Source organism: Phycodurus eques, chromosome 6 (genome assembly GCF_024500275.1).
Source record: "Phycodurus eques isolate BA_2022a chromosome 6, UOR_Pequ_1.1, whole genome shotgun sequence".
Classification (NCBI taxonomy): Eukaryota; Metazoa; Chordata; class Actinopteri; order Syngnathiformes; family Syngnathidae; genus Phycodurus; species Phycodurus eques.
Window position 1 is genome coordinate 21,299,840 of NC_084530.1, and position 13,060 is coordinate 21,312,899.

General features: G+C 39.7%; 1 protein-coding gene across 1 annotated transcript; it reads right to left on the reverse strand.

Moving 5' to 3' along the window:
* Window positions 1–3,920: 3,920 nt before the first annotated feature.
* npy2r (neuropeptide Y receptor Y2) lies at window positions 3,921–6,917 on the reverse strand. The gene is made up of 2 exons (XM_061679980.1): window positions 6,192–6,917; window positions 3,921–4,405 (listed from the first exon to the last, which is right to left on the reverse strand). Exons 1-2 carry the CDS (start codon window positions 6,915–6,917, stop codon window positions 4,055–4,057), a joined length of 1,077 nt encoding a protein of 358 aa, XP_061535964.1. The 3' UTR covers window positions 3,921–4,054.
* Between the last annotated feature and the right edge of the window lie 6,143 nt (window positions 6,918–13,060).

The window sequence follows — 13,060 nt, forward strand, 5'->3', positions numbered from 1 at the left end:
TATGCTTTTTTTGTATTCCTATTATATATATATATATATATATATTTCTATTTCCTTTTGTCTTTTTTTAAATCTCTAGCATCAAAATAATCACATTTAAAAATACATAAATCACAATAGTTTTATCTTAAATTATCAGTCAAAAAAAATTCTGAAATATATAACTATTTCCTTTTTTTATTTCTTTAGTCATTTTATTTAAACAACAAAATGTGTGCATTTTACAAGACTAAATACATGACTGAAAGGAATTTGATTTTTAAATATTAATCTAATAGAAGTTATTTCGATGGATTTTAATTGTAATATTTTTCATGCATTTTTCATCATTTCCATTTCTCTCATTTCTTTAGTCAAACATCCAAATTAATCACATTAAAAATCATCACACAAAAGTGTTTGTTATCTGTTACATATTAAATATAAAAAAATAAAAACAAAACAAGAACAATCAAACAAATGTATCCGAGAAATGTAACCCAAGTGAACTCAAAATGCTGTTTTTAAATGGTGGTTTCATTTATAAAGGAAAAAAGACTATTCAAAGTTATATTACTTCTTCCTTGTGAAGAAGTAATATCCCCCCTTGTTAAATCATGAATTATTTGTGACTAACCGCAATGTTTCACTGATCACACCCAAGCCCGACGGCCTCCAGACCTGTTCAATCAAGAATTCACCTCAACAGAATCTGTCCCGACAAAATCAAGTCGGACAAAAGATCTCAAAAAGCTGCAACAAAATGACACAATCCACAGAAATTCGAGAACAGTCAAGAAGCAAAGTAATTGACATGTATTAGTCAGGAAAGGGTTACAAAGCCACTTCGAAAGCTTTAGGATTCCAGCAAACCATAGGGAGCATCATTATCCTCAAACAGAGAAATTATGGAACAGTGGTGAACCTTTCCAGGAGTGGACGGCCTACAAAGATTACCCCACGAGAACAGCAACGACTCATCCAGGAGGCCTCAAAGGAACTCAGGACAACTTCGAAAGAACTGCAGGCCTCCCTTGCCTCAGTTAAGGTCAGTTTTCATGACACAACAATAAGGGAGAGACTGGGCAAAAATCACATCCATGGCAGAGTCCCAAGGCAAAAACCACTCGGCCTGCCTTACTCCTTGACATCTGGATTTTGGCCTGTTTTACTGCCACTTCTCCTCCCCCCACACTCCTGTCCTGCTTGAAGAGGGGGCTCGGTGGCGATGATCGAAGTGAGGCTGTTGCTGTAAGGATTCAAGTCCCGAGGAGAATCACTTCCCCTGAAGCGCTTCATTTTCATTTCATTAAATGGACTCTCCCGCTGTTTTAACCAACATTTTAAGCACCACACTATGTGATAAAATCACTCACTGCAGTCGGGTCATCCTGGGAGGGGGATTCCTCCCTCTGTGATCCCTTCTTAAGGTTTCTTCCTTTTTCCCCCAACAACTGAACTGTGGGCCTGTGAGGCCCCTTGAGACTCTGTACAAATAAACTTAATAAACGTTTTGAGTGTATTTTGTTCACTATTTCAATGTTTCTGTTTATTATTTGGATTTAACTTTGCTCACGTATCCTAATTAATCACATACAACAAATCACATCATTGTATTGAAGTTTTCTTTCTGAGAATATTGTATATCATTTTAATGTAGAGTATATTTACAGTGGTATTCCCATTTATTTCAATGGGGGAAAATGATTTGAGATACAAATGTTTTGAGTTAGGAGCATGGTCAAGGAACAAATTAAACTCGTATTTCAAGGCTCCACTGCATATTTAAGTAGTTCATGTATTTTCTCACTATTTCCGTTCTTTCAAGAATTATTAAGAATTATTTTCACAAGAATTGTAATGACTGCGCATGTAGATTTTTACACATGTATTTATTTTATGTTTATGTTTAATTCATTTTAATTAACCGTCAAATATATTTCAAAATAATTTGATCAAATGAAATTCGCACAGTTCCCAAAGGCTATTTATTTGGATATATCTTAAATTCATCATTTCTTTAGATTTCATGTTGTGCATACATTTTTATTTTATCCCAACAGTTATGTCGCTATTTTTCTATTGCTTTTCCCCTATTTTGTCACCATTTCCATTCCTCTGTAGAAATATGAAAACAGGACTATTTCACATTGGAGCTGCCTGTAATACCCAGAAACATGAAGGTCATCATATAATCATATTTAGAGGCCATCCATCTTCTGACTAATACGATTCAATTATAGTGTACTTGAAAGAAAAGCATCTCATTGATGTTGCATCTCTCAAAGAGCTCGTATGAAGAAAACAAGGGGAAAAAAAAAAACTCAATGTACCCCAAATCTATTAAATTAATAAGCACAAATATGGAGCCGGGAGACGGACATGGATGTGCTCAATCATGTCTTTATTCTGCTTTTGACGTCCATACTTTGACGGCAACAAGCATCTTTTGGATTTTTTTTGCCCCGCATGAGCCAAAACAAAGCGGCCACACAGGAAGTGCTGTCCAGGCTGCTATGTACGCCGTTAGATAATGCCGTTACCGTGCGCCGCTTAATTAGCTACGTCTTTTGTTCATGTCTACCGGATGGGCTGAATAAACTGAGTAGACGCATTGAAACAGGACACGTTTCCACAAAATCAAATGCTGGATTTCAGGCTTCATATTTGTGATAGAAATCTGGATAAATTAGTCATGGTAAATTATTAGTTTATACGAATTTTGTTATCTAAATATGTGTTATTAAATAGTCGGAAATGTATTGCAATTGCATTAATTGTGAATATAGTTGATTTTGTAAAATAGTTATAATTCAACAATGAAACATTTATTTTTATTTTATTTTTTCTATACTTCTATTTTCAAAATATTTTTCTGATTCTTTATTTTACTTATTCTTTTCTTATTCTTATTCTTTTCTATTCTTATTTTGTATTCTTATACATTGTATTCTTGTATTCACAAATTCACAAATTATTTTATGCAACGGTTGTGATAAATATTGTATTGTTTGTTTCGTTGTGTTACTACGAAAAAAATAATAAAAATAAACAGAATTTTACATAGATTTTGGATATTTTTAAAATATTTAAATTCGATAATAAAATTAACTATTTTCTATTTTAAAATGATATTTTGTCGTGAGTAAAAACAATATTAATCATCATCATAACAATAATAATAATAATAATAGATCAAGTTTTACTCAAATAAGACCAAAACAATATTAATCATCAGCATCATCATCACCACCGTCATCATCATAACAATAATAATAAAAATAATAATAATAATAATAGATCAGGTTTTACTCAAGTAAGACCACTAAGCTATATATAGATATGTAATATATATTTTGCTATTTGTTTTCAGTATTTTGGATTTCATAAAAACATGATCATTTTTTCTGTTTCTTTATTTAACCTTTATTCATCCAGGTAAGGCAACTGAGAACAGATTCTCATTTACAATGCTGACCTGGCTGCAGACAGCAGAGTAAAGCGAAGCAAAAGAAAAGCAAATACATATACAATATACTGTACAATATGATATAGCTACATATTTACATAATATGATATGCTTCCATATTTGCATAATACAATGTATTTACATTTTTTACATGGTGACTAAAACATAGCAGGCTCAAAACAGGTGCAGTGATCATGTACGTATCCCTCGCTAAATATTGAACTTTATTCAAAACCAAACGGGTTCTTCGCGAGTACACGGGATTGTCGAAAGTGTGATTTGGAACTGTTGGGGACTTGTCACTCAGACAGACATGAACGTGTCTGTTTTGTTGTTGTTGTTGTTGTTTTTGTTGCTCTGAAAGGGGCGGTGACACCAACACTTGGACTGGAAGTCGCTCCTGTCGTTAGCATTCAAAATCAATAGGGTTCTTGGAGATCAAGATCATTCAAGACTGTATGTGATGGTCGAAAATGGGACTTTTCGCTCAAGTCGACGCCATTTTGTCTGTGTTTGGGAGCTTTTAAAGGGCCAGTAGCACCTACAGGTGCACATTAAACTTGCATCTCAAGGCACCACTGTACGCGTGATCGTGGAAAGTGAGACTTAACCCTTATTGGACTTGCAAGCTGGCGCAGAGGCCGTTTTGTTTGTCTTTTTGTGTCTGTTGAAGGACCGGTAGCAGCTGCAGACGTCCAGGAAGGCGCTCCTGTAGTTGCTGTTCATCCAGCCGTACAGGATGGGGTTGACGAAGGTGGAGCACATGGCCACCACGTGGAAGGCGCTGAAGAGCAGCTTGAACTCCTCCATGTAGACCGCGCGGCCGTCGATGTCCACGGCCAGCTGGAAGGCGTGCAGCGGCAGCCAGCTGACGGCGAAGACGGCCACCACCGTCACCAGCATCTTGGTGGTCTTACGACGGCGGCGGTGGGCGCGCGACAAGCGGCTGGCGTTCATCTGGCTCCAGTGAAAAGAAAGGTCAGGTCGTTAACGAAAGACTAGAATAGCAAAATAAGAACATTTTCATCATGTGAAATGAAACTAACATGAGTAGGGCCACAACTAGCAATGACTTTATAAATCAATGAATCTGTCGATTTATTATCATTATTATTTTTTTATTCATCGATGAATCATATATATATAAAATTATTTTTTAAGGACATTATTTCAAAGTGACCGTGCTAAATTGATTGTGATTCAGTTACCGATTTGGTCTGTAACATGTCGGAAAATATGCAAGAATCTAATATTTTATGTTTACAAATGTCTTCTTTGGATGAAACACATAGAAAATCATAAGTCTTCTTTACTGGGGCTAAAAAGAAAAACAAATATAGGCGGGTTTTTACTCTCTTCCAAAATCAAAACGAATAAAATGTCGAATGCAGTAGTGCCTTGAGATACAAGTGTAAATCATTCCGTGACCATGCTTGTAACTCAAAACTCTCATATCTCAAATCATCTTCACCCACCGAAATGAATGGAAATGCATTTACTGTATATGTGTTCCAGCCTCCACCAAAAATGTTTGAAATGTGATTTTAATAAGCAAAATGGCACTCGATCATATTGTACTTTATAATAAACATACAATAATGACAAAAGTATGCAATGGACATTGTGCTGCTTCTTCTGGTGTCCACACCTTGCCCACCTGGGGTCAGAATAATACGGTAATATGGATATAAATGGAGACGGTCACAACTCCTCACTAAGCCTCAGTAATATTTGCCGTTCTTTGCAGATGATAAAGAATACATGCCTTTGAGTATCGTTATCTGCGCAGTTTGTATCCCTTGCTTAAGGGTTACAACACCACAACACCGAGGCTATTCGTTATTTCTGCGTTTTTTAGTATTACGCTAAACAGACTTTCCTCAGGCTAAGCGATGTGGTCATTTTAAATACACGATGTGCATTTGTATCTTTTTGTTGAGTTACGTTTGACAGTAAACTTCAACTGGGAATGTCATTAAACAGCTCGAAACCTGTCGTTGATGAATTGCTCTATCTGCAAAATGACTGCTTACTGTAAAGTGTTTTGTGTTGAGCTCTCTGCCACCATGCAGCACTTCATCTCAAATGTACGCTCGCGAGCCACAGCAATAATTCAGCCGAACTACGGCTCATATCTCGAAAACGTCCGAAGTCGGGTCACTCATATCTCAAGGCAGCAGTGGAAAAACAGCTTTTCTTTTGAACCGAACCTATCCTAGGTTCTTCGCTGAAAAGCTCACCTATTCACTGTTTTTGTGCTCCGGCCAAAGCAAAAAAAGTATTGCTTTGACGCCATCTTTGGTCATCGTGGCCAAGGAACTATGTTGAAGTGAAACGAGGCGCTTCATTTAGACGAAAGTAGTGCTTTGCTGCTATCTCGTGGCATCTACAGATGTGGATTTTCGATATGTGCATAGTTTTGCTTTTTGCACCAGGGCTCTCCCCCATACTGCAGTGCATTTTGGGCTCATCTTGACATCTGACCTGAAAGCACGATATCACAGACTTTCTGACTAGTATGCGGGACGTACTCCCACCTCTGATATTTAGGGTTACAAAAAAAATAGGGGGATGTCAAATACTCACGTTTTTCTACGACAGTTGGTGAGTTTTTCAGCAAATACAGGAGGATAGTGAGGATAAGCGGTAAAGAAAATGGATGGATGGAAGGTTCCCCAAAAACATGTGAATAGGCAAATGGTGAATGACAAATATGCGGGGGTTCACTGTCCGAACTTCTAACCTTGCTCCAGATGCACGCGTAGGCCACTGTGTTGACAGCCAAAGGCAGGCCGTACTGCACCAGCATCATGGCCAGGCTGTAGTGGGCGCTGCCACCCTCTTCGGGCCACTTCTCCGCGCACACCTGGATGGATTTGCCAGGCGCCAGGCGGAAGGTGGCGTACTCACGGAAGACGGCCAGCGGGCTGGCGAGTAGTATGCTGACCGTCCAGGTGATCGCCACCACAGCGCCGCACCCTCGGCGGGACATGCGCGGCGCGCCGGCCGGTTGGCGCGCCACGCTGCGGAGGCGGTCCACCGCGATGACGTTGAGTGTGATGGTGGACACGTGCACGGCGGCGCCCTGAGCGCAGGGCACGGCGAAGCACAACGCCCGGCCGAATGCCCACTCGCCACGCAGGGTGTACGCCAGCGTGAAAGGCAGGCACAGGGACGCCACCAGGAGGTCGGCCAAAGCCAGATTGGCGATGAAGAAGTTGGTGACGGTCCGCAGGCGGCGGAAACGGAAAACCACGTGGATCACCGTGGAGTTGCCAACCACGCCCAGGGCGATGATGGTGCTGTATGCCAGGATGAGCGCCGCGCGCACGCCCGGCAGGTGTGTGCTGTCCTCTAGGTGCGGGTAGGCCTCCCCGCCACCGGGGGGCGCTGCCGTGGCCCAGCAGCAATTAGAGGAGGGATCGGATGCCCACGGCAGCTGCGCTTCGCTCGCGTTGGCAACATCCATGGTGCGGCCAGCCCCATCAGCCGGCCTGCGGAACCGCCACGTTCGACATTTTCACATTTAACGTCAAACTAACAATTTTGCACAAATGTAAAAATAACTTCATTGCCGTTAGTAATGCTAAGACCCCGTGTAACTTTACGGTTACGGTTACGGCTTACGGTTTATAAAAGCGGTCCCTGGTGACTGTTCTGTGTAAAAGGTACCAATATGAAATTGGAGTCCAAAGTTTGGATTGAGTCTTTTGGCCTCATCTGAGACTTGAACCACAGACATTTGGAACCAAATCAAGAATCCTACTCCTAGACCATCAAGGCATGCTGAGCTCCTTGCGTGGCAGGTTCACCAGCACAGTCCCTTAAACCCTTCAAATGCAGCTCAAGAGGTCCCCAGTTCCGCTTTGGGTGCCTCCTTCTTTCCGATTCTCTGTCGTCTGTCCAAATCCAATTCCACCAACGACAGTTTGAAAGGTTCCAATTGAAAAATGGTGGTCAGAACTTAAATTAAGGTTCAGGTTCACCTAGGATTTTAACCTGTGACCTTTCACACTGCAAGTTAGAACCATACCTCTTATCCACCAAGAGTGTACGCATGCAGTTTGGAGTCACCACCAAACCTCTCTGCTCACGCGCATAAAAACACATACCCGTGACTCCATATTCGTATTTTTTTTTCTGCCGACGTGGCTAGCTAACATTTGCTAACATTTGTCTATATTTAAAGATACACTTCCATAATAACGCGCCGTACCCGTGACTGGTCCATATTATTTAGAAACTAAGAGGGCAGTTTTCGCGGGCCTCATAAATTGTTGTGGCGGGCCGGATGCGGTCCCCCGGGCCTTGAGTTTGACACCGGTAACTTTCATAAAGCCTAGGTTGGAGCATATACGCAGGTTTGTTTTGCGACGCGCATCTTCAGAGGTACAGAGACAGAAAGAGCAGTCGTGCACTTAAGAAGCCCGCACCCTTAACTTGCAACCGGGAAGTCATGCAGTGGGGAAGACGCCGCTGTTTTCGGCTTTCGGCGGGTACTCCACTTCCTCCTTTTCCTCCTGCTGCTGATTCTGCTGAACATTCTGTCTTATCACATTCAGCTACAAAACCACAGCAGGCGATGCAGAGCCGCCCTAAGGAGCAAGTGGCACGTGTCCGCTCTGGGACCGGTTATGTGCTTTCTGGACTCGCCGCCTTGCTCTGCTGGAGGATCCAGCAGAGCAAGGACTAACATTGACATTAGTACTAATAGGTATTTGAAGGTTAAATCTTAAATTTGGGCTTCCAGGTTGGCCTGAGATTTGGACCCAAGACCTTTTACAACTTAAGCAAGAATATACCCCCGAGACTAATGAGCCATGTGTAGCTGCACACATGCTACGTTCAGCAGCATAGCTTCTTTCACAATGCCTTTAAAAAGCTTTCTGACCGGTGACAGTTCTGTTCGAAGAGTGCCGATAAGGAATGCCATTTTCCATTCGTATTTCAATAAGACAGGACACGTAATGTCCACTCTGATAGAAAATCGAAATATAATACACAAAATATGGAGAAATGTATGTTTGTTTTTTGTTGTTTTCCCCATTGTTCTAAAGTCTTACCTCAATGCGCAAGGAGAAAGTAACTACTGCTGTCCACGTGCAGGCGAAGATGAAAGAGGAGGCAAAGAAGCAGAGCGGAATGGAAGCATCCTCTCCACAGAGAAGCCGCGTGAAAAGGCGACGAGGTCCGACTGCACATCACAGCCCCCCGCCGCCGCCCACCCACCACCGCACGTCACCCACCGCCCACGTTACATCATTACATGCTCTGCTATTACCAACATTTTTCAGTCCATGTCTATTTGATTTAACATATTCACTGCCATTGACGGCTTGAGAAGTCAAATATCCATGTTAACTGGGAAGGCTGGCAGTGAATGAGTTAAATTCATTTGATTTAAATCATGACGGTCCGAGATCGTTGTGTGTTACGTAAGTGTACTTTTTTGGCACTGTTAGGGTTTTGGAGTTTCGTCGAACTTTTATTTTCACAATATGAATCAGGTCGGCATCTCCTCACATTTAGCAGCGTTGTGGAGAATAAAAAATAAGCAAAAGATCAAAAACACACCATCAATTTCATTTCATTTAATAATAATATGCAAATGCTTTCATACAATGCACTGTATTTTGTTTCATTTTATTTTATTCATTCAACCATTTATCATTGATGCATTTAACCATTCATTCATTCATAACCCTCCATGCAGCCATTCCTTCACCCATTCATTTTGGCATTTAACACATTCACTCATTTATGTCACCAACACATTAAACCATTGTTATTCATGCATCCGTGCATCATCCATTCATTACCTAAGCAGTTAATTCTGTCAGCCACCCATGTTTACTGTATATACAGGTACATCTCAATAAAGGTGAATATTTATTCTAATTTAATGACACGACACACCTAAATTAATTGTGCAACTGAAGCCTGCAGATGACTATAAATTAGATTAATTCATTTTTTTTAGCTGAAAAATGCATTTGGGACATAGCCTGAAGCCTTACCGTGTTCCGCGACAAATTTGAGAACACCAAATCACATCTGTCGTCATCTGCAGGCTTCTGTTGCACTCTAAATTGTGAGTGTATCGAATTATTAAATTCTTGGACTCCAGATGGAAGTATGCACACACGCACGCACGCACACACACAGACACACACACACACACGCACACTAAAACCTTGGAGGACAGGGGCTCTATTATGTCATTTCATATGAGACTACATGTGTGAGGTGTTATGTAATAATGTCTTTTCCGAGAGTGTACGTAGCTACATCTTAATGAGTCGTCTTGTAGTCATCTTTGAAATGTGCTCGTTTATTTACACAGGCCAGCGATGAAAATGTGACTTCATTAAAAGAAAATGCTCTAAAGCGCAGGTTTACGTCGCTGTTAATCTCAAGGCTTTTTCATGAATGCCAATGAGGGAATCATAAATCATCATCAAAGTCCACATGGGTGTCTGAGTGCGGGGAAGGCAATTTGGAGGCGTTGGACGTTGTGGCCACCAAATTAGCTGAGTGAGTCCTCCTTTGACTTCATTAACTGATCCAGCCAAGTCAACGTGAAGAAAATGTCACCACTAACAAAAGCAAAATGTTGACTAACTGTACTAATATACTAATAATAATCATCATCATCATAGTAATAATAATTGTGTTGTTTTGGTCGTAGTCACGATAAATAATAAAATATAAATATCAATGCAACAATTGTAATTACGAAATAATGATATTGTACTATTATTTAAGTGCAATATATTGTATGTACTATAATGTAATATTAAAAATACATTATAATAATTGTAATAATTTGTAGGTATATAGCTACTAGGACAATAATAATATTTATACAACTAGAGCAATCATGAAAAAATAAATAATAATTATAATAATTATCATGTTATGATTTATAATAAGTTTATTTTTTAATTTTTTAATTTTGACCTGTCCTGTTCAGCTGTTAGGTCAAGCAGAATGGGTAATCGATATCTCTTTTACACGCATGTCACTTCCAGCAGCTTGCCAACTACAGTAGAGCTAAAAATGAGGTTTTTATTACGCGTATGGAGCTCTACCCGAACATCCCCGAAGAGCAATCGATCCACCGCAAGGGCTACCGGACGTGACGTTGCAATTGCCGAACACGGCGCGCTACACTCTATACGCAATGGCGAGCAACGTGTTGGAATATGAGGAGGTGGAGGATTTCGACGCACAGGAGCACCCAACTGAACTTGGCGTCGTCAAACCGTGCGTGTTTACGTTTTTTAACAACAGCATGGCCGAACGAACGGGCTGTTTGGCTCGTGTTACGTCACAGCGCCGGATAGAGCCGAAGACCGGAAGGTGCTGGATGCAAAAAGCAGCAGGAGGCATTCTGCATCATAAAAGCCAGATGTGGTTTGTAAAGGGGTTGTAGCGTTATCAAGACATTTTTTTAACATCTTTGTCCTCTGACCTTTAAAGGGGAGTGACAGAAAGAAAAAGGAGAAGACAATTTAAAGTAATCCTAATCAATATTATTATTATTCTTATTAATATATTCATTCCAATGAAAAAAATAAACCCTACATAAAATACAAATAAAATAAATGAAAATCATATTTTCATTTATAATAAGTATAATAATAAAACAAAATCCGTTAAGCAAAAAAAAAAAAAATGCGACAAACCTTAGCGACTTAGCAATGTAACAACTCCCGACCGTCTTGGCAATGTTCCCACCCACCCACGTTACAGTTTGCCAGTAAACAAGAGTCGCCATCATTTTGTTTTGGAGAGCATCCTTTCACACCGCCTCAACTGTGGGAAACCTTCCAGTCTGGCATCCTCGAAGGCTTGGCGGTTAGGGAACAAAACCGCAAACAAATATAAACACAAATGAATAACATGCATGTGGGGAAAAACATGTGTTAAAAGGTGGGTGGCATATTCCATGGCCGTCGAGTAAGGAAAACAAGCTGGAAAAAGGCCCAATGTGTTCGAAAGCGGTCAGCGGGGGAGCACCTGCGCGTCGATCAACTCAAAGCCTCACCTCGCCTCAATCAATGCGTCCTGGAGATTTTAGTACTTCGCTTCAATGTTGCTCCACTCGGATGAATCAAGTTCAAGGCTCACTGAAGCCCTGTCAAGTCGCATACTGCATATCGCAAAGTGTAAGTATTTACTGATTCAACTCCTTTACTTAAGTGTAAAAGTGCAGACTCTGAAATGTACTTCGGTACAAACGAAAGTGTGATTTTTTTTGGGGGGGGGTTTGCTGACTGTCAATTCACCAATTAATCACATTTAAGCTCATGTTAAAAACTTGCTCTGATTAACCCCAAATAAAGTTCATATGTTGTAATAAGCTTTCCTTCTCCCATCACAAAAAAAGCTGCCATTTAAACAGGGGTGTGCAGACTTTTAATATTCACTCTACAAGTGCAAACAAACTTTTCCTGACTTCTTTTTTTATTTTATTTTTTGGGCTTTCTAACAGAAGCCTGAAGATTTTGTTTTGTTGTTTTCTCTTTCAATTAAGTATAAAAGTACAGACTCTGAAATCTACTTAAGCGCAAAAGAATGTGTGAAATTGATTAACCAATCATATTTAAATTCATGTTAAATGGAAGTCAGCACACACCTGCCACCATTTAATGTGCCTCTGATTAACCCCAGATTGAGTTTTGCTGTTCGGGTGGGCTTTTCCTGACAGCTGTTTATTTCATCCAAGTAGATTTTATTTAATTTTTTTACTTCAATAATAATAATAATAATAATATATATACATATATATATATATATATATATATATATATATATATAAGTAAGGACACGCAAATGTACCTACATGTAAAAGTAAACAGGAATTTTTACTGTCGATAACAGTGGGTTTAAAATTGCATTTTTTTTTTTTATGCAAATAAAAATTGTTATTGCAAGATACATCATTTCTAAACATTTCCCACTGTTAACGTGACCAACTCATGTTACACAGGAGTAAGTGCACACCTGCCAACATTAAAGTGCCTCCGCAGCAAGACAACACCAAAACACACCAGCAAAGTTAACTTCTGAGTGACTAAAAAATAATAATAATAAATGAAGGTTTTGGAGTGGCCGAGTCACAGTCAACTGAAATGCTGTGAACTCAAAATGGCCGTTGATGCTTGAAAACCCTCCATTTTTGCTGAATTCAAACTATTCAACAAGGAAGACAATGCTTGATTTTAGTTTTCGCTGTCGAGGATGGCCCAACCAGTTATTAAGTTTCGGGGGCCATTACTTTTTCACACTTTTAGTTGTTTTTCCTTAATAAATCAAATAACCATTTAATAAATGCATCTCATGTTTACTTGGGTTATCTTTGTCTGATATTTGTTTGATAATCTTAAACAATTAAATGGGTAAACTATGCAAAAAATACATATATAGAAGGGGACACATAGAGTACTTTTTCATGGCACGGTGTATTATGATATATTATAATATAATGTAGTACACATGCAGTGTGGTAAAAATGTTCATTAACTTTTCATCCAGGCTTTTTTTCAATATTTAATATTTAACACGGTAGGGATTCACTTGGACTGAGTCAAAACAAATCAAAATAAG